The sequence below is a fragment of the Apodemus sylvaticus genome, chromosome 8 (assembly GCF_947179515.1).
Source record: "Apodemus sylvaticus chromosome 8, mApoSyl1.1, whole genome shotgun sequence".
Taxonomy (NCBI): Eukaryota; Metazoa; Chordata; class Mammalia; order Rodentia; family Muridae; genus Apodemus; species Apodemus sylvaticus.
The window spans coordinates 47,320,798-47,345,497 of record NC_067479.1 but is presented as its reverse complement, the minus strand read 5'-3'; the positions used below and the strand labels follow the sequence as shown (position 1 = coordinate 47,345,497).

Genomic DNA, 24,700 nt, shown 5'->3' with positions numbered 1-24,700 from the left:
GGACAAAAGTTGCTTTTTTTTTTCTAGGAGCCTCCAAACTTTTTCTCATCCACAAAAGCTATTTTGATTCTGTCTCCTTCAAGGAAGTATCAAGTTAGAAACAAGATATTGGCTTGAAGAAATTTATGTGAGTTAATATTTGTTGGGGGGTGGGGTGGAGGGGTGGAGGTGGAAATCTGTATCTAAGGGTAGGCCTCAGAGTGGGGCTTGGTGCAAGGTGTGAACAGGACTCAGTTTGCAGATGTCCCGACCCTTTTAGGGTGGGTCACATGTTCCCATGGCTACTTCCTCTTTCTTCACGCACTGGCCATGGGGAAATCCCCACTTGGAGCTATAAGAAGCCCTGGGGCTCTGGGAAGAAGCCAGCATCTTAGCTAAGAAAGCAAGATGAGTTATAGCCGTCTCTTCCTCCTGGCCCTTCTGTTCTGCCTTGGTTCTGCCTCTGAGACAAGTCTGACCTCTGCACATACCCTGGCACCGGCCACAACTCCAACATCAACCCAGTCTACAGCTGCCTGGTTGCCTCCGGGAGGCACATCTTGGACAGAAGGTGGTACTGTGTCTCAGGTGAGGGAGTTGCTGAGTCTGGGTGAGCTCTGTTCAATTTCCTTCTGCTCACTTTTTTGGGGACCTGAATACAATTTCATGGTTGACTAGACCTGAACACTTTAAAGGATTTATGACTCTTTCTGTTCACTGGAGATGCCCGGGAAATGAATTAAAACCTGGGTGAAGTAATTAAATTGTTAGCAGGAGAGACAACAGCCCAGTTTTCTAGTTAATGTATTTGGGGAAAGGCATGTTCTAAAGAGGTTCTCCACCTAGCCTGACCTATAGGATCAGTGGTGAGGAGAATCCTAAAGTCCAGAATCTTTGGTTTTACCTTACACTTGTGTTTACAACTCAGACATTTAAAACATGTCCAACTGATGCTAATACGTTGTCTGGGATGAGAGATTCAGGAAAGGGATACTAAGAATTGCCTTTCTAGCAAAGTTTATCCAACTGATTTGCTGCTCAGAGGCAAATCTGCTTTGGGGCATAAACAACACACTCTGAGGGAGTGAGACTCTCCAGGTAGCATCTGGAGCCTTGCCAGTTCCTCTGTACCTAGTTTATAAGGAAGATGGGTAATGGGCCTGAGAACATGGGATGGTCAGTAAAGCACCTTCCACACTAGCACGAGGACCAGTGTCTCTGTTTCTAGCACCCACCTATATTCAGTGATAAATCTTTTTGTTTGTTTGTTTGTTTGCTTGTTTGTTTTTCAACACAATGTTTCTCTGTGTAGCCCTGTCTTTCCTGGAACTCACTCTCTAGACCAGGCTAACCTTGAACTCAGAAATCTTGTGTGCCTCTTCCTCCCAAGTTCTGGGATTAAAGGTGTATACCACCACTGCCTGGCTCAGTGATAGACTTTATCTCGAGAAAAATTAAGTGACAAATAGTAGAGAAAGACATATACTATCTCTCTCTCTCTCTCCACACACACACACACACACACACACACACACACACACACACACACGCATGCATATACACACTCAAACATATACATCCATTCATCCATCCATCCATCCATCCATCCATCCATCCATCCATCACTAATAAGAAGAGGAATTACTAATCTTAGGAAAATGCTATTGTATGTGGACATTTCCCAAGAAAATGCTAACTTTTTTCATTTTTTTAAAATATGAAATCGATGGGACTATTTCCAGCGCCAAACACCTGTAGCAGTAAAATGAAAGAACAAAGGGTCCATGTTTCACAAGGATCCGCCTATTGAGACTCCTGATGTAGAATGCTTGCTTGGTTTGCCTAATTTTTTGGGGGTGAGAACTCTTTGGCTTTCCTTTAAAAAAAAATTAAAGAGAGGCATGAAGGAGCTCCAGGATGTGAGAACAGGAAACAGGTGCCCACTTTACCTCTGGGCCTTTCTTTTATATATTTATGTGTACACACACACACACACACACACACACACACACACACACACACAATTGTTTTTAACTGGTTATTTTATTTATTTACATATCAAATGTTATCTCCTTCCAAGTTTCCCTTCCACACGGCCCCTATTACATCTCTCTCCCCCTGCTTCTATGAGGGTACATCCCTGCCCACCCACTCCTGCCTCCCGGCCCTGGCATTCCGCTGTGCTGGGGCATCGAGCCTTCACAGGTCCAAGGGCATCCCCTCCCACTGATGGCTGACAAGGCCATCCTCTGCTACGTATGCTGCTGGAGTCATGGGTTGCTCCATGTTTACTCTTTGGTTGGTGGTTTAGTCCCTGGGAGCTCTAGGGTGTCTGGTTGGTTGATACTGTTGTTCTTCCTATGAGGTTGTAAACCCCTTCAGCTCTTTTAGTCCTTCCCCTAACTCCTCCATTGGGGTCCCCAATGGTTGGCTGCGTGCATCTGCATCTGTATTGGTCAGGCTTTCTGCAGGAGTCCTACTCTGCAAAACTTTCCAGGTTGGCCTTGCTGAGGGTGACTTGTGCTTGAGGACTCCTAACTCCTCAAAGTGCCTCCTTCAGAACTACTAGGCATTTCATTCAGAGATCCTCTAGCCAGCCACTTTCATGAGCTTGTCTGAGTGGAAGGGTAAAGAGGAAAAGAGGACAGAGGGACTTTTCTGTGAGTATTTACATTAGTTTCATTAAAATCTGGGACAATGAAAATGTGATCAACAGATGGTTTGGATGGGACCCAGAGGGCAAGGCCATCAGCAATACCCAGTGCGTGCCCAATGAATACCAAGACTAGATTAATACATAATACATCTTACTTAACTCCCAAGAGTTAGGGAAGAGTAATGCTCCCATTTTAGAGTAAATCTGAGGCTTGCTATGGTTAGGGGTCTTAGAATCATCTGGGAAGTTATACCTCCCAGATCAGTCTCTTCATACACTCTAGTTGTTTCATTCCGGTTTTAACTCATTTCAAAGGAAGCTGTTGTGAAAACCATCGCACTGCATGCGGCTTTCTGTGTTTCCAGGGCACAGATGAAAATTGCCTTTCAAAGGGGATCAAATTTAGAGAACCACAATCATCCTGGCGTCTCAGTAAACAAAACTCTTATCTTAGAGTACTAAACAATTTCTGGGGACAATCAGAATGGGCTCTTTTATTTTTTTTCTAAGATGCGGTTAACGATAATAATTTGTCATAAAGGTTCACTACCAATCAAAATCCAGCATTTCAATGTAACCTCAGCAGCTGAAATAATAGAAAAATAAAATGCCAGATCAGAGGAATTCAAAGTGCCCACTGTCTAGCAAGAAGGCAAATATTTAAAAGTAGGTAAGAACTAGTACTTAAATTGTACTTAGGGGCTTCAATTTCCTTCCTTGTTTGCTTATCTGCCTGAGGTGAGTGAGTCAGACTCCAACCTCCCTTTTAGAGTGGACCAGGTGTCAATTCCACTATAAACCTAATTTTCTAGGGCTGCCTGTCAGCTTGATGAGCTTGTTGGAAAGTAGTGGAAAACCCTTTTATAACTGTCATTGAGCAAGTTCCAAACGTATCATTTTCTGTACTTCTGAATCGCAGAGTACCATTATTTTATGTCGTGAATCTTTGTGGGCACTTAGACTTGGCTGCTAATTAGAGCCAACTGCGACCTTAAATCACAAATGTGAGTCACACCGTCTGCTGGAGGGCTCCCAACGCTGCCCACGCCTCCAAAGAAGTGGCCGCTTCCTCTCACAGATGTCGGGAAGACTCCTCACAGTCACTGGCAGAGTTGGAACCACAATGGTCTGTGTGCCTTTGTCATCAGGGTATGAAGCTGTTGGAAAAGTCCCTAGGGCATCCAGAATGAAAGTGAGCCTGATTGAACTAGAATTGGTCTTAATTAGCTTTTAATTCCAGAGCATGGGGTATTATAGACCTTGGTAACTGTTAACTGAATATATTTACAGTGCGAACTTAGTAGTACAGTCACTCTGGTGGGGCACACAGGGTTCGACTTGCCCTCCACAAAGGGATCATGCATCCTTTCAAAGGCCAAGAGGACAAGCACTTGTCATTGTGTCCCTTTCCCACATTTCACTCATGTAGTTTAAGCATTCACTGCAGAGAGACTCATCACCATTAGCTTCATTGTCTTTGAATTCCAGGAGCAGAAATATCTCTAATGGGAGACACTGATCAAACTTATGGACCGTTTTGATGTCAGCCGAGCACGCTGGGCTGATGATAAGCAGGAGTCCACAGCAGTGGGACAGAGATGTTCAATAGAAGCCAGTGGAATGGCTGTCAGCAAGGCTCGTAATTATTTGCGTGTCTTTCAGGTGAACTTCAGGACTGAAAGTTGCTAGCTAGTAGTTCCTAGTTGATTGTCTAGAGACTGCTTGATGATGTCCTGTTTCCGGAGCTGACAGAGCTTCTCTGAGAACTCCAGGAGTGGTCCACCCTGTCCTGTGAAGCTAATTAACCTCCTCTTGTCAATGCAATGCAAGATCTTTTCTTTGCTAGATAGTTATTATAATAAGGCATCTCTTCAAAAGCTTGTAAAAGACTTGGATACCTATGCTAGAGTCTTTCTAGCTTTAGATGGAGTGATAGATCTGAGTCTAAGAGAATCCAACCTCTCTGACAGACTCCTGGTGTGCATTCCCCAGTCCTTATTCATTTTCTGCAAAGACCCCCCTTCCCACTCTAACCCCTTGCACCATGTGCAGCACATGCTAGCTCCTGGGCCTTACTCCTTGATCCCTCTGATGGAGAGATCTGATTTGACAATGTCAAGGGCTGGTACGGTAATACAGTAAAAGGTAAAGTCATTACAAACACAAGGACTTGAGCTTGGTCCCCAGAACCCCAAATTTAGAAGCCAGGTAAGGTAGGGTGGGGTTGTTGTCACAGTGCTCGGGAGGCAGAGTGAGAAGGATTCCTGAGGCTCACTGGCCAGTAAGCCCCAGGCCAATGGGAAACTATCTCAAGCAAAAAGAAGAAATGTTGCCTACTAAATGCACAGGGTTGTCCTCTGGCTTCCACATGCATGCATATATACATACATGCATACATACATACATACATACATACATATATACATACATGCATACATACATGCATGCATGCATACATACATATATACATGCATGCATACATACATACATACATGGAGATATAACACACACACACTCACATACTTGGGCACACATACAGACACAGACACACACACACACACACACACACACACACACACAGACACACACACACACACATGCACCTTCATTTTTTATCATTTTAGAGAAACTTCAGCTCATTTAAAATCCAGCACAACCACCACCCTTTGCAAGAGCCTTTTGACCCAGCAGTCACTGATGGGCTAACTCAACTACAGGACGATTTAATACCTAGAACAAGTTTCCTCATGAAGATCAGTAGAGGTAGCTGGCTTGTGTGTGGAGCAGATACACTCAGCTACCATCAGCTGATGTGAACTTTGAGGCATGGCTAGAATCTCTCCAGGCTGAAAGCTGCTCTCTCCTCCTTAGTTCCATAAAGAGTCCCTTCAGGCTGATGCTCGCTCCATAGGTAAGCTTTGGGCTGGCCCTCGATGAGATCATTAAAAGGCACAGCCAGTTGGCTGACAAGGCTCACTCTGCAAGGCAATACTAGTAATGAAAAATGTTAATTGTGCTAGGATCCCCTTGGGGTAGTTCAAAGGGGACAAAAGAAAAACAGAATCTTTCAGACCTGTCATTTTAAAATATGCAGTGGCATCGAAGTGTGAGCCTGAATATCTTAAAGAAACTTCAAATATTTTAAAATGACTTGTTTTTTGCAAGTGGTATGCTAGAGAAGTTCTATTTGAGAAATTTTCGAGTGAGCTACAAACTCATACACTGTTCAGTTTTTGAGAAAATAGATGACTTGTTTCCATTTGGAGAAAAAGATGTGAATTTTATAATTTCCCAGCTGAAGAGAGGAGTTGAATTCTCACTGGATATCTTTACCATGGCCCACAAACCTTCATGGTTTCTTTATTATAATTGAGAGATACTGCACTGAGACTGGAGCAAAAGTGTGTGTGTGTGTGTGTGTGTGTGTGTGTGCAGAGACTCAGCTCATACTACTTATTTACTCCAGAGGATGACCCATCAATCAGGGGTCTCAATTTCACAGAGGAGGAAATGGACTAGAGATGTCACATCCTGCAAACAACAGAACAGATGTGTAAATTTAGTAGTCCCTTAAATGTCTCTTGTGTCCCCTCTTTATTTCCCTTTCTTTGCACAGAGATAGCAGTGGTTTCTTTAAGACTCCTCAAGCATACGGTACAAGCCACTGACATAGTGGTTGAACCAACAGGTAGAGATGAGGTTTGGCTTATCCTTGGGATGTTGTTCATGAATATGTTGGATTCTACTAGTTTGCCTCCAATCGCTCTTTTGACAAGCAACTTTCTATCCTTCCTGTTGCCTAAAAGGTTTGTTTCCCAGCTCATTACTGATGTTGACCTTTTATTGCTTACAGTCACTTTCCAATTTCACTGGGTCTGTGGACAGCCATGGGACCTGCCAGTGTTCTGTTTCCCTGCCGGACACCACCTTTCCCGCTGACAGAGTGGAGCACTTAGAGTTCAAAGCTCACATCCTTTCTCAGAAATTTGAGAGAGAGTTTTCTAAGGTAAGCAGTTTCCTTTCAAACAATGTATTGGTTTATAGTAAATCTCCGAGTTCTTACTAGAACTCAGAAAGAGTGGGAGCAAGTAGAAAAATTTACTGCATGAAAAAAAATTACTGTTCTTCACACAGTGGAGAAAAATGGGAAACCCTCTGGTCGAGCCTTCAACTCTGATTGTTTGGCGGTTTCTTCTCTTTGGCCTTTGTCCACTTTTCTAGTTTTAATTTGTTTTCTCTTTCCTCTTCTCTGTCCTCTTTGGATCTAGTCATATTTTTCTTCAATTCCTATTCCATTCTTGTTCCCAGTGGTTTCTTATTCACTTTGTCTTAATTCTTCCTCTTGTTCATTCTTCCTAAGCTTTCTTACTTTCCCTTTTTGATTATTTTTATTTTTACATTCTTGTTGGTATTCTCTTACCTTTAGACAGTCCTTTTCCCTCCTCCTCCCCACCTGCTGTCCCTCCTCCCCCTCCTCCCCTCTTCCTCCCCCTTCTCCACCTCCTTCCTTCCTCCTGTCCCTCCTTCCCTCCTCCCCCTCTTCCCCCTCTCTCCCTCCTCTGCCTCCTCCCTTCCTCCTGTCCCTCATTCCCCTCTTCCCCTCCTCCTCCCCCTCCTCCCCCTCCTCCTCTCCTTCATCCTCCTCCTCCCTGTCTTCCCCTCCTTCCCCTCCTCCTCTCCTCCTCTCCCTCCTCCTCCCTTTCCTCCTTGTCCTTCTCCTCCCCCTCCTCTTCCCCTTCTTCCCCCTCCTCATCCCCTCCTCCTCTCCCTCTCCCTCTTCCTCCCTTTCCTCCTTCCCCTCCTCTTCCCCTCCTCCTCCCCTTCCTCCCCCTCCTCCTTTCCCTCTTAATCTTCCTCCTCTGGGTTTTCCTCCTCCTTTCCTTTCTCTTTCAAATCTTCTCCTCATTCTCCATTTACCTTCCTGCTTTTCTTCCTTACCTCTTTGACTTTCTTTCCTCCTTGAATGATATGTACATTTAAATCTTTGTAAATCCCTCTTTCTTCTTCCCCCTCTTTCTTGGGAGTTATTTTTGATTGTCACAACAGGAACATTTCATTCCACATGTCTCCCATGAAACCAAAATTGAAGGCTTCTTTATGAATTTGAGTGGAGATTAATAGGTCTCTTGGCCTTGGGGGAAATCCTGGTTAGAATCTTCTGGTTTCTCCTCTGTGTAGGCAGAGGAATTTATTCTAAAGGGTTTGCTTTTTCTCTTAGCTGGCTGGAGCAATGTGACTTGCCATTCCAGTTTCGACCCCATTCCAGCTTTTTGCCACGCTACAAATCAACTGGAAAGGCTCCTATTTTATGCCCAGGTGAAGTCCAGGCTAGAATATAATCACATTATGCATTATTTAATACAACCCCATTAATTTACAAGGAGTTCTGGCTTTACTGCAGCCAAATAAGTTTTCCCGAGCAATTTAAGTGTAGCCACCACCTCAACATCCGATGTAGTTATCCTTTAAGACAAAAAATTATGGTGAGCCTAAGACCCTGCTTTCATCCTGAATTGGTAGGTAAATATTCTAAGTTAAAATGAGTGTCCAGGAAAATGTGTTTGACTACTCCAGGAACCTAGCTTCCCAAGAAATAAAATGTCCTTGAATTAATCAGCAGAAAAGGCACAGCACTAAATTATAAATTCCAGCCATTAATATTCATAGCCTTATTCCAGCATAATCAAGTGGAGATAAGAAGTTATGCATAAAAACATAACAAGTAGAGGAAAATCCTAGGTAAAGATCTTTTGCAGTTGGAGTCATTTGCTTTGAAATAGTGGAAGCCCCTGATTTGCATGTCATCTTTGCTGGCAGGAGTTAAGGGCAGTTTGAAACCTCAAGCTGCTCCAGGGAGAGTATGTGGCCTTCGAGGTTTGGGAATGTGGGGCATTTAATTCCAAAGCCTTGAGTGGGCATGTGCAGGTGGCACCTGCTTTGCTAATGATTGGAGGAGAAGAGGGGACAGCATAGGTGAGCCATTTTTCAGTTCTGAAGGTGTCAGTAGCTTGTCTGTCCATCCCGACCCTCCAAATGAAATGGAAGCCTAACAGAAGAGTTTGCCATCAGCTGAGGTTTGCAGGGCTGATTTGCTATGGTAGATGGCACCAGTTATAACAGTAGTAACCGTCATTTGCAGTTGTCCAAGTGCTTCTACCATTCCTTCTTTCTCAAGCAAGCCTTTAATGGAGATAGGCAGGTCTCCTCCCTCCCACTTTAATGAGGGAAGGGCCAACATTCACTTGGGAAAAGGGACCTGGAGGTCATTCCTCTTCTGGCTTCTATATTCAGGTTAGGGATTTAAGCTTTCAGAATCAAGCCAGATCTTTTCCTCCTGTCTAGGTTGTTATTACTCTTCTGAGAAGATCCAAGATATGTACTAGGTCAGTTATGCCTTCAAATCCCGAGTTATCTCTTTAGCTGAGGGCTTCTGGATTTCTGGGTGAGTTATTATAGCTGTCTCCAGGCTGTCTTAAAAATCACCATTTATCTAGGGACCTGGGGGAATGCCCATTTTGAGCAGGTGAAAGTCTTGAGACTGCCTTCCATTAATTCATTATCTGTCAGTACGCAGGGAAGTCAGGAGCTGCCTCTGCAGAAAATGCCGAGAGCCTTTTAGCCTTCTGTTACTTATGACACGTCCTGTGTGGTCATACCTAGGAGGAAGATGACATAAAAGGCACCTCAGGTTTTGTTTGTTTGTTTATTTTGTTTTCTTTCTCTCAAGGCTCCAAGTCTTTGGGGGTAAGTCATTTAATATGACACATTTGCTAATAGATGCTCACGCATGAGAAGGCTGAGGCAGCCTGGGAGATATTTGAACAACCTATAAACAAACAACATTGATTGAGCAATGCTTTGTGCATTGGAATAAAAGTAAATTAAAAGGTCAGATTGAAAAAACACTGAAATTGCCATTTCTCTATTCATTTCTAGAATCCATAGAGCACTCATTAGTGAGGCCCTTAGTGTACATAATCTCTGGTCTCTAATAATCTTGCAAGCTTGATGTCATTATCCTTGGTTTTGAAAGTACAGTAAAACTTAGAGAATTTAAGTGATTTTCCCACTGGGTACTAAAGTTAGATTTGAGCTCAGGCAGTTCTTGTACCAAAATACTACACATTTTGATGATATTTTCAAGGTCAATTAACCTAATTACATTTGCTTTTAAGAATATGTTGAAAATAACAGTATGTTTCAAAGTTCATTTACTTATTTCAAGTAATCTGGCTATAGTTATCACCATGGGTTTTGAGGAGCCAATAGAACTATGAACCAGACTAATTATTGAGCCAGATAGCCAGCCATATTACCTCCTTATTTATGACAAGAACACATTAGTTGTAAAAAATAACATCAGCCATCTCAAAATAGCCCAACATAGCTGTGGATAATTCCAGTTTTTCCTGAACACCACCCAGCTTTCCTCCAAATGTCAGCAGAAAGGATTACCCTTCAACATTTCCTGGCACATTAAGAGAGACCTTTTGTTTTACCTCTGAATTTAAGGAAGGCCCAGCACAAATTCTCAGAGGTCACAAACTCTAGGCCACAATGCCTTGGTTTCCTGTGAGAGTGGGGGGCGGGGTGGAGCCGGTGATGGACTGCATTTTATTTAGTAGAGATGACTGCTGCATTGTTCATTTGCTCAGAACAGGAGCTGTAATGTGCCACCGAAGTGTCCCAGGAACGCTGAGGCGGCTTCATTTGTTCCAAGAGCTGGCAAGGCCAAATGCCACCAAGCACACTCATTTCTCAAACCTCCATTTCTGCAATGGATTGGTACATTATTATGTTTTCACCACAGGCAAGGTTTTGTGACCATTTTTTTTTTAAAGAAGTTGAAACCTGAATGCCTTATGTCTGTTTTTACTTTGGGGGTGGGGCAGGAGGAGAGTTTGTTCGTTATATGCACCTCTCACACTTTAAAAAAATACCTGTATACACAAGAATACTCCTAATAGCCTCTGAGTAATGGGACATCTGATGGCAGTGGACATCGCTTGCCTGAGGAGATACAGTAGTTGTGCCAAGGGCTGCAATTCCAATGTTCATTAGACACCTCTTTTCCTGAGGCTCTGGCTCTGAAGGTTCATGGCCCATGAGTCTATTCTAATTTTCATTGTGGGGTTAAGTGGAAGGGTTACAATGACAGGAGTTAGGGCTGCCTTTGTCATTAGAGAGACCACAGGTCAACATCTGTCTGAATTCATTCAGACACTTGACATTAGTGCAGTTTGGGGAGAAGTATTACTTATGCTCACATTTTAAAAAAGAAACTGAAAAACAGCAACTTTTTTAATGAGCAGGTCTTTGAAAAAGCCATGACATTTCTTTTAGAGATCACATACAAAACAGTGTCCCTGACTATTTATTGAAATATCCTTTTGGAGATTCCAATTATACACTCAACCACCAAGGGAATTTTTGGAACCTTAACTTAATGATCAGACATTCAAATGTATGCAACAAATGTGTAATTTAAAGGTCTGATTGCAATAATCAGTTCTTGGAATAAATGTGAGCTCACTTAATGAAATGTGCATTCTGCAGTTGTGCCTGCGTGCATGAACTGTAGGGAAAGTTGGGTTGTCATGCTTCTTTGTAAAAGGCAGAGGGACTCAACATCCTTGGCATATGATTCACAAGGAAATGATTCTTCTCAGTGCATTTCTTCTCTTCTCGAAAATACTGAGACTTAGAAACAGCAACGGCTCTAAACTGAAGGCTGGTAGAGGTAGTGATTGTCCCCAGAGTACCTTTAATAACATCTTGAGACATTTTTTGATTGTCATAACTGGGAGCAGCTGAACATCCTACAATGTGCTGTATAGCACCACACAAGAAAGAGACTTCCTTGAAATGTCAATAGCACCAAGGCCGAGAAACTGATTTTGGGCAAATGAGCTTGGAAGAGAGATGATCCCAACTGGTTCAGTCTAGTGAGCTAACAGCCTCGGGCTTTAAAATGGAGATTAAGATATACATACAGATTATTTTCAGGATATGTAAGTGAGACCAAAAGCCTCTAACATGATATTTTTAGTTTGCATTTGGATAAAAAAGTGCATTCCTCCACAGTGATTGACAAGGATCAAATAATCTTCACATCTTTCACAGGAGAGGAAGTCTACTTGGTATCACTCTGTGAGTTGACATGAGCTTTGTGTTTCTCCTCTAGGTGAAGGAGTATGTCCAGCTGATGAGTGTGTATGAGAAGAAGCTCTTGAACCTGACTGTCCGAGTAGAGGTCATGGAGAAGGACAGCATCTCTTACACGGAGCTGGACTTTGAGCTGATCAAGCTGGAAGTGAGGGAGATGCATAGCCTGGTCACACGGCTCAAGGAGAATTTCGTTGGAAGCACAGACATTATTGACATGCTGGAAGTGGAGGTAAGGAATGACTGGTCTTTCAGTATATCAAGAATGCATCTTGGGGCTGAAAGTTGTGGCACATGCCTTCAATCCCAGCCCTTGTGGGGCAGAGGAAGGCAGATATCTGTGCCTTCGAGGTTAGCCTAGCTTACAAAGAGAGTTCCAGGACAGTCAGGGTTATACAAAGAAACTCTGTCTCAAAACAAACAAACAAACAAACCAAACCAAAATAAAGCAAAAGCATTTCATTCAGTAATTTAGCAAGTGCTATGACCTGGATGGGATATCTCTTTCCTTAACCCTGACTCTGTTACTGTTTCAGGACCATAAGGTCCATCCATGTTCTGTTTTTGATGAATGCCTATACTTACATAATAAGTTAAGTGTATTGGGAACATATTGACTGAGAAGCAGATGTTGGACACCAAGAATTCTGCCCCAGAACTAAATGACCTTTCTGGTTCCAGAAAGTGGTACCATAAATCTTGTCTTTGGCCATGTGAATTCAGGCATCTTCTCTGTCCTGGATTTATCCTCATGAGACTAGAAGTATTGCTTACCTGATTGTGTGTATCTTCCCTTTTTGAATGACCATCTATTTCTCTTAGAATTATTCTCCACATACTGAAATTTCCTGCACATGAGGCCTTATGTAGATCTGTTTGGAATTATTTTGTACAAAGTAATAGATATCAATCAATTTCTAGCCTTCCAGATGCAGCAATCCAGTCTGACTAGTGCAATTTGTGGAAGGTGCTGTCTTTTCTTCAGTGTGCATTTTCTGCCTTTTTGTCGAAAGTCAGGTGTCTGTTGGTGTGTGGAGTTATATCTCACCCTCAATTCTATTACATTGATCCATGTGTCTGTTTTTAATGCCAGTGCCATACTGCTTTTTTTTTTTATTACTACGGCTCTGTGGTACAGCTTGAAATGTGGGATGGTGATTTGTCCAACATAGCAATAAAACAGCTCTTGATGGCATATTGCTATCCCCATAGATCAGTGTATCACCCAACACTCAGCAGAGAAGCTTCTTCTTGAAATAGATGGTAATTAACACAGAGACTGACAGTTGCACAATGTGCAGACATTGAAAGACTCTGGAGTATTCAGTTCTGAATGGGATGTGGGTTATCACACCAATCTCAGTGCTCAGGGACCTATGCAGGGAGAGGGGGTACAAAGATGACAGGAGCCAGAGGTGGTGGACTATTTTAAGAAAATAGCCTTCTCCAGGTAAAACAGAGCAGATACACAACAAGCTCAGAGAGGCTGAAGGCGTGCATGTCGCATGTACGAGCTCAAGGAAGATGCAAATCTGAGCATGAGGAGGGAGAATGGACACAAAGCCCCACCCCTAGCTCAGAAGCTTTTCGTAAATGATAGCTACTAACTTAGTTTTCTTTGATTGAATGATGCTGGGTATATCAACTGTACTCCTGAGTAACCCTGTGCTCAGGAGTAGATTGGCAACACAAACTGGACTCCATCTTTTGAATTGCCTTTCCCCCTTTGTTTTTGTTCTTTAGGAGAAAGGGCATGAAGTTGAACGAATGTGGAGGGGGGGGGGCGGGATCTGGGAGGAGTGGGGGGAAGGGAAAGAATAGGATAAAATATATTGTGTAAAATTCTCAATGAGCACACTGAAAAATAAAGCATTTAGGAATAAAGCCAAAAAATATTTCTTGTGAATATGTTTTAGCAAAGTCCTTAAAGATCTATGGATAAGATTATCATATTAATGTTATGGTTGGGTAATTTACATCAACCAGCATTTACCAGCACAGCTATGACATGGCCTATAATTGAGAATTCTAGTTACATGTTTTAGAATTTACATTTTTCCTAGCTCTCACCATTCATTAGAAACTTAATTATAATACAACATGAGTAAACACGAGTTTATAGGGGAAGGTTATTAGAAATGAACTTTAATGGGCATTTGTGAATGCCTGGAGTGAGTCTGTGCTCTATTATTAAAGCTGTTAAAATCTTTGCCATTTTCTTCTTGTCACACACATTGCCTGAGATGTGACAGGCGTTCAGTCTAAACCATAAAATGTATTCTTCCAAATGAAACCATTCAGAAGAATCTCTGGTGTATTCTGCAGCAATGTTTCACTAAATGACAAATTCAGCCCCAGAATGTTTATGAAAGAAATTGCACAATAATGTAAAGTCACTCTGAATTTTTATTTCCTTAGATAAGGAATATGACTCTCCTGGTAGAGAAGCTGGAGACTCTAGACCAAAACAACGTCCTTAGCATTCGCCGGCAGATCTCAGCTCTGAAGATCAAGCTGAAAGATTGTGAGGCCTCGAAAAGTGACCTTGTGCCTGCCACGCCCCCTCCTCCTGCTCCTGGTAAGCCTGTTCGGCATCTGTCTTATCATTTGATACCCCATAATGAGCCTTGATTTGAGGGGGGTGGGTATTGTAGTCATGGAGGTAGCAGGGCATTTTTGCAGTTCTGAGTTTATTCTTCTACATTTTAAATTCTCTCGCTTTCAGCCAGTTCTATTATCAATATTCTGGGTTTCACAGAGGAAGAACACAGTGAGTTTTTGTAAACAAAGCCCAAAACAAGTTCCTTTTGCACTGGCCTAGCAGAAAGGCTGTGGCTAAAGAGATAAGAGCTTTGGGACTGGGGATGGTAGAACATCTAGAATCTTTATGTGGCATTGCCTTTTTGATAGATGGTAAGGGCTGATTGGCTCACTTAGGCATAGGCTGGGTGTGTGCCTTTGTTTTTCTGCTCTTCTTCTCTTTTTATGCCCTCTCTTTCACACACTCATCTGCATTTCACATATCTCTGATGTGCATGCTGGGTACCTGCTGCATTCTGAGTCCTGGAAGTCACTGAGAATCAACATTAACGGGATTGTGGTCTCACGTGCTGTGGGCAAGGCTTGCTATCCATCAAGCAGGACAGGATGGCATCTCATTCTCCTCCAGATTCCCCAGGTTAACTCCGGAACAATATGTGTGTGGGAGGGAGGGTGGGGGTGGAGCAGGCAGGTACTTAAATTCATCAGAGAATGGAAATAGTAAAGTGGCGGCTCAGAGAGAATAGCTTTGGAATCCTTGACTTTACCAGCTATGTGGCTGCAGAGAAAAGATCCTTTATCTTACTTGTGAAATAGGAGAATAATTGTGCTCACCTTATAGGGTTGCTATGGGGATTAATGAGACAGTGCTTCGGAAGCTCGGGGCTCTGTAATCAGCATCCTCACACCGGCAATGGATATTATTAGTAATCATGATAATTGAAGTGAAAACCTGGCTGTGAACAGAGAAAGGACTAAATCCTGGTACACTGAAGTAGCTATCACTCACACCCTTCAGCCCCATCCCTTTGAGAGACTCCACCAAAGGAACTTCTCTCAGGGTCTTGAGCATTTCAGCCCGAATGGAAATTATTGCTTGTTATCAAATCGTGACACCTTTGCTGTGTTTATGAATTCCAATTGTCATAAGCCTTTTCCTTTGGACTGTATATTTTTGGATCTTGCTAATATAACTCATTTTCTTAAGGCTTCAATCATCTAGAACTATAGCTATAAGCCTTTCGGTCTTGTGCAGTGGTTAGAGGTCTGTTCTAATCTGACTTACAGAGGGCGTTTAGGTGAGGACCATGTTCTGTCTTCAGAGACAAACTAAAGCTCAATTGGTCTGGAATCAGTGTTATAAACATGTCAGAAGTTGGAGCTAGCTCTGTCGGACCATGACACTCTTTAAGGCAGGCGTCAAAGCAGTGTCATGACCTCTGATAAAGACAAGCAGGCAGGCCTCGGCAAATATCTCTCTTGCAATAGATTTTCCTGGCACTGGTTTCTGGAACTGAGGGCATTTTAAAGCAGGAAGGAGTAATTGGCGCCCGCCCTCTAACTCAGTTTTCTGATATCTCAGTGGAGGGGCTTTAGTCTGAGGGATGCAGCTCTTCTTGAACACACACCTGCACTCAGGGAAAGAGTTCATGCTGTAACAGGTCTTCCGTCCCTAGTCAGGTGTCAGTCACGCAGGGGTGGCATTGAGGGAGGAAAATCCATTGCTTAGTATTTAGGGAAGAAAGCAAATGGGTCTTTTGAGTTAGTTTCCTTAGAAACATTTCCAGAACCTTCCCTTGGGCCTTTACACTTAAACTTCTGTGAACTATTTCAGCCCAGCTGTGTTGTTTAAGTAAACTGAACCCAGATGTCCACTCACTTTTGCATAACCTTGGCTGCACCTGGACCCCTGCCAAGCCGCTTGGCCCTTCTCCAGCTTTGTTCATATTATATATTTATGATGTTTATATTAAGCTGACTTTTTGTCATGTTTTTAAATCAATTTCTTTCACTTGCTCTCTTCGTGTTTGGATTGGTTGATAATGCAGAATTGGAAAGTCCCCAGGCACCACAAAGTTGTGAGCCTGTGGAGACTTTAATTAAAGTTCCTCACTATTATGGGACTTTAAAATCTGGCCTGTCTGCTTTTTTTTTTTCTGCAGAGTTGCATAGAACAACAACAACAACAACAATAACAAAAAAGACTGTATGCAATAAAGAGTCTCAGCTCTAAAATAGCTCTGCACTCTCTGGGCTCCCTTGCAGCTGTAGTGTGCTGTCCTAGAGATCAGCTTGATATGTCAGTTGTAATAAAATGTATATGTATGCAGTGTGTGTATGTGGTGTGTATATATGTATGCATATGTGTATGCGTACATATGTGTGTATATATATGTATACATACATATATATGTATGTGTACATATGTGTATATATACACATACATATATATGTATGTGTGTATATGTGTGTGTTGATGCTAAAACATCTTTTCCTGTCTTATTATGAACCCCTCTCCCAAACAACTGACTCCAGTCTATTTTTTTCCCTCTGATTCTAAATGACAGCACCATATTGAAAAAAAAAACATGGTGGGAATTCTCAGGGGTCACTTTGTTATCTGAGGACCTTGGGCTTTGTAGGTATATAGAAAATACTTAAGTAAATGGTGGGTGACTGGGTGGGACATAGAAGACACTAGAAGGGGGCCAGGCTAAATTCCTAAGCTTAGAGATGCTGGGGTCTGTCAGATGTTCATCCAGTGATTCAGAATCAACTTAGTATCAATTTCCTTACAATTATAACTATTTTGCTCGTCTAATTCTTTGGCTGTTTTGGAATTTTTGGAGACAGGACTTCACTCTGGAGACTAGGTTGGCCTATATCCTAAGGCTTCCAAGTATTGGGCTTAAACGTGTGAGCTAGTACACCTGGCTTAATCTCCTGATTTTTATGAGCTAATCATATTTTCTCTCTCTTAGTAGATAGACAGCTTAGTTGATCAGGTGAGCATCTGTACTGACAGCCCCATAATAAGCATTCTCTGTAGGCATACCATGCTTGGCTTTGAAAATCTACTCTATTCGTTAAAATGTTTGCCTAGTTTCAAGGCTCAGGACCATGAGCATACCAGAGTAGGAGCTAATGGATTGCACAACGAAGGGGATACCTTTGCATAGAGAATTCCTTGCTCCACGTTCTGTAAACACATCAGATGTGCAGCAACATGGAGGTCTAGTATTTTATAAAAGAGAGGTTGGGTTTAATGATTTGATTAGTCTCTTATTCCTTTATTCCTTTGTGTAGTAGGTCCTTTTACATTTGCTAGGACTGCCATAAGGGGTGAAGAAACACCTAGAAGCCACTATCTAGGAAGTAGCCATGTAAACCAGAATCTAATGTCATGATATGGTTATAATGAAGGTGGTTATCATTGATTGAGTTACATTTACAAGCCTTACTGCTGTTCTTCCTAACAGTTCTGTAGGGTGGGCATTGCTTATTTGACTTAAGGAAACTGAGTCTGAGACCTTTAAGCAACTTGCTCCATGATATACAGTTACTGAAGAGTGAAGTCAGGATTTAGACTGGAGCCTGTCTGCTAACACCTTCTCTGGGCCAGGCTTGTTCATGTCCATAGCTGCTCTAACCAAAGGGGTGTCATTGTGGTTTTAGGAACAGACGTAGTTTCAACAAGGAATCCACACGATTAGCTCTTAGCTTTGTTTTCTTGCTCCTAGAGCAGTTGGAAGGATCCCCTGGATGCTAAAAGTTTGGTGCTTTGCTCTTTTCCCCCAGCACATGCAAAATGATTCACTGACCCTTGATAGTTCTTGGATATGGTCTGGGCAATTGATTGTTGCCAATGGGTCCTGATGAAGTTGGCATGAGAAATGGGTAATAAAGGGAGTGGACTATATCTAGGATCTTCACATGAAGGCAGGGGTAGAAAAGGCTGTGAAATAAAGATGAGTCTAGGATACAGGCTTAGGATATAGGCTTGAGTGGACGATCCAGATAAAAAGGGTCAAGGAGGGGGCACTCTGCTGAGAGTTGGCACCAAGATGGCCATCACCTTGAATAGTTTCCTTATTGGTTTGTGTTCACCACAGTTTGTCCCCTGACTTTCACTGCTGAAGCCACAACTGCAGTTCTGACAATAACACTTTATCCCCTTCAGTTCCTATTTCTACTTCCTTTCGACAAGATCCAAAGCACAAAAAAATATCCCAGGGGGTAAAAGACAGAAGTAAAGTAACGGAATGGATTAGATGTGTATTTAGGAATGATTGGGAGATGAGGAAAAAAATTGAAGTATCATTTAAGTTTAATCTTTGTAACTGGCACGGTTTAAATTTCTGGTCAACATTAGAAATGATAGGCCTTTTTTATTATCAGTAGGAACACTATTAGCACTATATTTGAAGTAGAATTATTGTTTTAACGATGAAATCATTGCTGTAATTTTGGCAGAATTAATAGTGGATTTTGGTTCCTTCATATCTAAAGATTTTACATCAGAGACAGAATGGTCTGTCTTTAAGCTCCTAATAATATGAGGATAAGTTATACGCATCATTAACTTTTCTGAAATATTGTGTTACTGTTGGTTTGGGATATTTTCTTTCCAGGAAAGTCAGGTTCAATGAAGCAAACAACCCTTAAGTCTTCCAACCTGAAAGAAGAGAAGTGACTTTCATTCCCTCGCAGTGAAATGTAGTTGCATAAATAAGCGCTCTGCTAGGTATTTTAACCAGAAAACCTAGCTTTAGCATATGGAAACGGGAACAGTTTTTGTTATCATTAAACTGAACACACTGCTAACTTTATTTTAATAATTCATGCGTTGTTTCATAAACAAAGGCAAACAAGCATTCATCTGAGGGATCACTTTTAGGGGAAGAAATAATAATTTATAATTTTATTTATTATTTCTTTAGCAGAGAGCAGTCTCTTGGCTGAACACACGTTGCTTTTTTTTTTATTTATGAAATGGTGCATGCATTATTAAAGTAAACCTGTGACTGTGTTCTGCTTAATGATATGCAAAATTATTTGAGGTTGGGTACAGTGTGGTTTTATTTCTCTACCTGTTGTATGGTTGGCTGGCTTTCCCTCCAACTGTGGATTTATGAGGGCATTTAAGGAGCACGTATTTAATTCCGGGACTGAAAAGTCCCAGCAGATTGGAAAAATAAAAGCAGGATTTCTAGTAATGGTTTCACCTCCCAGCAGTCCTTGAGGAAGGAGGGGAGAGAGCAGAGCATTTAGCAAGGAGGAGGAGTGGGTTTTCCCCTCTCGGACCCAGGCAGTCACTTGGCTCCCCTTACTTCCCAGTGCTAGTCTCAGGCAGGTCAGGGGAGCTTTGCTTTTGGATCCAGTTCATGTCTGTGCCCTCCATGGCTCTTTGGTTCCTCTTGGGCACTTAAAACCAGATATAGTGTTCATGTTCTGCTCTTTCCCTCCCCTTCCTTCCTTCCTTCCTTCCTTCCTTCCTTCCTTCCTTCCTTCCTTCCTTCCTTCCTTCCTTCCTTCCTTCCCCCTCCTCCCTCCCTTCCTTTCTTCCTTCCTTATTTCCTCCTTTTTTTCCTCTTTTCCTTCCTTCTCCATAATCTGAGTAGCAAACAAGGAAAAATGACCTCGAAATGCATTTAAAGTTAGATTTTTCTTTGTTATTCAATAAAGTATCCTACTATTTTTTAAAGTTCAATATTTGTTATAATACTAGAATATGTGTCCAGTTCTTTGGATAGATGTTATAAAATGCTGGAGAATTTTTCTTTTCTTTTCTTTTCTTTTCTTTTCTTTTCTTTTCTTTTCTTTTCTTTCTTTCTTTCTTTCTTTCTTTCTTTCTTTCTTTCTTTCTTTCTTTCTTTCTTTCTTTCTTTCTTTCTTTCTTTCTTTCTATATAACTCATAAACCCTTTTGGTTGGCAGGCATTTTGGAGGGTATACAATCAAAGGGCCAGTTGGCCAGCTGGGGTAATTTATCCAAGGGTTACATGGAATAAAGATTCAATGGATCAGTGCATCTGGTACCATGTGATTATACACATGTTGACAATGGCTGTGTCAGAATGGGAAGGATGAAACTCTTGCCTGCCATTCTATGGGGAAGTAGCACATGGGTTATGAAGACCAGGGCTCATCTCAAAGCTCTGAGGAAAGATGGTCAACAAACGACTTATGTAATGGGGTGTGTGCTGGTCACAGACTAGGCAAGTCTACTGCTAAATGACTTTGTAGCTTCTCAAGGCTGAAATCCCATTCTTGTAGGACTATCTGTCTGGACCTATCAGATACTGTATTTAAAGCTACTTCCTCCTCCTCTCTCCTCTCTCCTCTCTCCTCTCTCTCCTCCTCCTCCTCCTCCTCCTCCTCCTCCTAAGATGTGCTTAGAGCTATACTGCTAACTACTGAGAATATATACTTGGGGCCTAGGAAAGGCAGGAAAACTCACTCTAGGACTATCTTTCATTAATCATAGTTTTTCCTAGGGTTGACTCTGGTAAGTAGGACTTTATGAGGAAAGAATGTGTTCCTAGAATGATAGTACTTCTCAATTTTGCTACAGAAAATTAAGATACTTGAAAATGCTATCTGGAAGAAGAAAATGTACACAATATCAACTTTCCCCTTTTATTTCTGGGATCTCAAACTTTAAAGTGTGGCTTTATGGAGTCCTAGTACATCCATTTTGTTCAGCACCGTGAGGTGGTTTGCATGCTGCTTGCACAGGTCTCTAGCTCTGGCAGTGCGCTCACACTGAGATGGAAAGCATGGTGATTGAACAATGATGGAAAAAATTTTGAGGGCTGATTTTGGTTCTTAGGATATTAAACTGTTTAACCACCCATTTTCTCTAAGAATGTCTTTTCTTTTCTTTTATAGGAAGCTGTAGTCATGGTGGTGTGGTGAACATCAGCGCTCCTTCTGTGATTCAGCTCAACTGGCTAGGGTTTAATTATAAATATGGTGCCTGGGGACGAGATTACTCTCCTCAGCATCCAGAGAGAACCTTGTACTGGGTGGCACCTTTGAATACAGATGCAAGGGTTCTACAGTATTACAGACTTTATGACTCACTGGATAATTTGTTAATCTATTCATATTCCCAAAACAGCCAGATTCGCTATGGCCAAGGGGGTGGTACAGTGGCATTCAACAACAACCTGTATGTGAACTGGTACAATGGGAGGAACATTGCCAAAATTAACCTAACTACTAATGCAGTCGAAGTGAATCAGCCCCTCCCTCTGGCTGCCTACAATAATCGCTTTTCATATGCTAATGTGAATTGGCAAGACATTGACCTTGCTGTGGATGAGCAAGCACTGTGGGTAATTTATGCAACTGAGGCCAGTACTGGTAACATAGTGATTAGTAAACTCAATGATACCACTCTTCAGGTGATGAGTACTTGGGTTACCAAGCAGTACAAGCCATCTGTTTCTAATGCCTTCATGGTATGTGGAGTTCTTTATGCTACTCGAACTTTAAACACCAAAACAGAAGAGATCTTTTACTATTATGACACAAACACAGAGAGGGAAGGCAATCTAGCCATCACAATGAGAAAGATGCAGGAAAGAATTCAGAGCATTAATTATCATCCCTTTGACCAAAAACTTTATGTCTACAATGATGGTTATCTTCTGAACTATGATCTTGTTTTCTTACAACAGCCCAGGCAACCTGTATAAGTGTTAGGATAAAGGAGGAATGAAATCTTTGTTGAAAATTGTCATCTCTACATATTTAGACAGCTGCAGGGAAGTCTAGGAGTGTGTTTCTTTAGGCATGATGCTAGTAGAGATAGTTCTATCACAATAGAGATCTAGGCTATTTGTCTCAATTTGATTTCTCTTGAGAACCATCATCCTCTTTGGATAGATTTAACAACTGAGATAAGGTCTTTCCAGGTAAAGTTGTCAGAGGTTGGGGTACTATGAGTCTAATGAAGTTTCTAGTAAGGTGAAGTCTAGAAGTTAAAGAATTTAAGGAGTACTTAGTATGAATTCTGGGAATTCTTTCTCTTGGAAAATTTGCATGGTGACCAATTACCCACCACATAAAACCATTGAATTGTCCATTGTGGAAAGGATGCTGGGGCTTAATTAGGTAGATCCACATCAGAAAGTGAACATGAGATCAAATATTTAGCTTTGTTTTCCTGCTGGCTCCTGGAACCTGCTTTGTGTATGCCAGATAGGTAAATTTGCCATCTTAAATGTTATCTGTTAGATGTTTAGAGCTTTCTGGAGAATTGGCTTATTGTACATTAAGCTGTACAGTGAAAATCAGTACCAGAGCAGTCTTCAGATGATATACCTGCCTTTTTTCTCTCATTCTTCCCCCACATAACTCAGTAGAACCCTTTACCTCATAATTCAGGTCCCAAAGCAGCCATAAGATTAGAAGCAGACTTAATAACCAATCACCTTTCTCTACTGCTTATGTGTTGTTCTTAGATATTAACTAGTCTTTTTATGGGACAGATATAAAATCAATTAATTTTCTCTTGTCTTATCATGCAATTTTGATTTATGTAATTGCAAGACTGAAAAAAAAGCAAACCAGTTGTCAGTAATGTCACTAGTAGCATTTCCAGCTATATAATAAAGATCATGGAGTAAGTTGTACCAGTTGTTTCATATAATTTCTCTCTTTAAGCCTGGAATTTGCAAGAAAGTGAAAATTTTTATTTGTAAAAGTGTATTTATAGAAACAATATAGGAAAGAACCTTGTAGTATCAGTTTAATCGGGGCACCTCTTGAGAGCATGTGCTGCGAGGATGCTCTCCTGGCTTTGGATGACTCTATCCTGTAGTCTTGGCTATTTTCCATTGATGTTCAAATCCTAATTCTGTCTTTCTATTTTTTAAAATGAACTATTAAAGAGTGAACTGAACCAAAGAATTTCATTTTATTTACCATTTTTAATTTTAATAAAAACAGAGAGAAACAGAGACTCTGCCTTAATAGAGTGACCGTATCCTGCTATGGGGTGTGACCAATGCCTGCCTCCTAAACATTTGAGATCAGGACTGCACATGCTAGCAGGAAATATCAATAACTTTTAGAAAAGCCTGAAGTTGGATGGGATTTTAGTGTTTATTTCCCTTTGAAACCCATCCTTTCTGGCAGCTTTTATCATCTGAGTCTGCCTTTTTATCTTTGGGGGTATGACCTCATGGGCTTATTAATTTGCATGACTGACCTGATTATTTTCAGTGCAAGTCCATATTTGTGTGGCTTATGTTCCTTTCACAACTGAGCTATCAATAATGGGTCTGAAAAAGTCTGGATCCTTCTCAAATAACATGTGTTGGATAGAAAACAAAGGGACTGAGAGGCTGAATTAAAAAGAGAAACACCTTCACCAAGGAAGATGTAAATGGGAACATAGAACTCAGGCAGAGGAATTGAGAAAATAGGCCACTGTATTTATTCTCATTTAAAATACCCGCCAAGCCATTTTAGACAACAGGAAACTATATTGTTTGGTATTTTAAGCAAAATTCCATCCCCTTATCTGTTCAGGGCTCAGCCTAGAGACAGGTATGCCCTTCAAATTGCAACAGAATACAAAGATAAAGACACACATGCTATATGAAATACAGGTTATAAAACAGTAACATTATATTTAATCTGGCTTAAGGCAATTTTCCAGATGAGTGTTTCTATTAAGAACACAGAATGACCTCAGAAAATTCTGGAAAGGAGGCAGAAAGCCAAGATAACCCTAACAATCAGCTTCTCACTCCAACTGCTACAGAAGTGTTTGCCTGAAAATTCCCTTCAGACCCTCCATGGCCATGGGGTGTCAGCTTGTAGTGGCTGCCTGCAGAAAAATCTCCCCACTGGGAAGGTTGAATGATGGAGATGTTTGGACTCATGGGTTTATGCACTGCAGTTATACAAAGAAATTTTAGCCCAAGATTTATCAACTATTGGCTGTTTGAAACACATATTTGTATGTATAAGCACAACCTTAGAATTTTTGTATTCTAGATGTCCTTGTGTGCACAGAAGCTTACACACATGGAGATGCATATGCGCTTACATGTGGAGGCTGGGGATCTGTGGGTTTTGTTAATCAGGACCTTGCTCACTTTATTATTTCTGACAGGGTCTCCCACTAGGACTAGGGTTTGCACATTAGGCTGGGCTGGCTGGCCAGCAAGCCCTGGGGATATTAGGGATTATGATTGTGTGAATCACCACACTTAGCTCTTTACATGGGTGCTGGGAATCAAACTGAGAACCTCATGGTTACATGGGAAGCACTTATTGATTAAGCTGTCACTTCAGCTTCCCGTGTGCACACAGACTTAAGGGTTACTGATGTATAATTTAT

The 24,700-nt window shown here is 41.6% G+C and overlaps 1 protein-coding gene across 1 annotated transcript; it reads left to right on the top strand.

Moving 5' to 3' along the window:
• Window positions 1–375: 375 nt before the first annotated feature.
• Olfm4 (olfactomedin 4) lies at window positions 376–23,238 on the top strand. Its single transcript, XM_052190482.1, has 5 exons — window positions 376–567; window positions 6,489–6,641; window positions 11,820–12,032; window positions 14,219–14,378; window positions 21,232–23,238. The coding sequence occupies exons 1-5, from the start codon at window positions 388–390 to the stop codon at window positions 22,041–22,043; spliced, it is 1,518 nt and encodes a 505-aa protein (XP_052046442.1). The 5' UTR covers window positions 376–387; the 3' UTR covers window positions 22,044–23,238.
• Window positions 23,239–24,700: the final 1,462 nt, after the last annotated feature.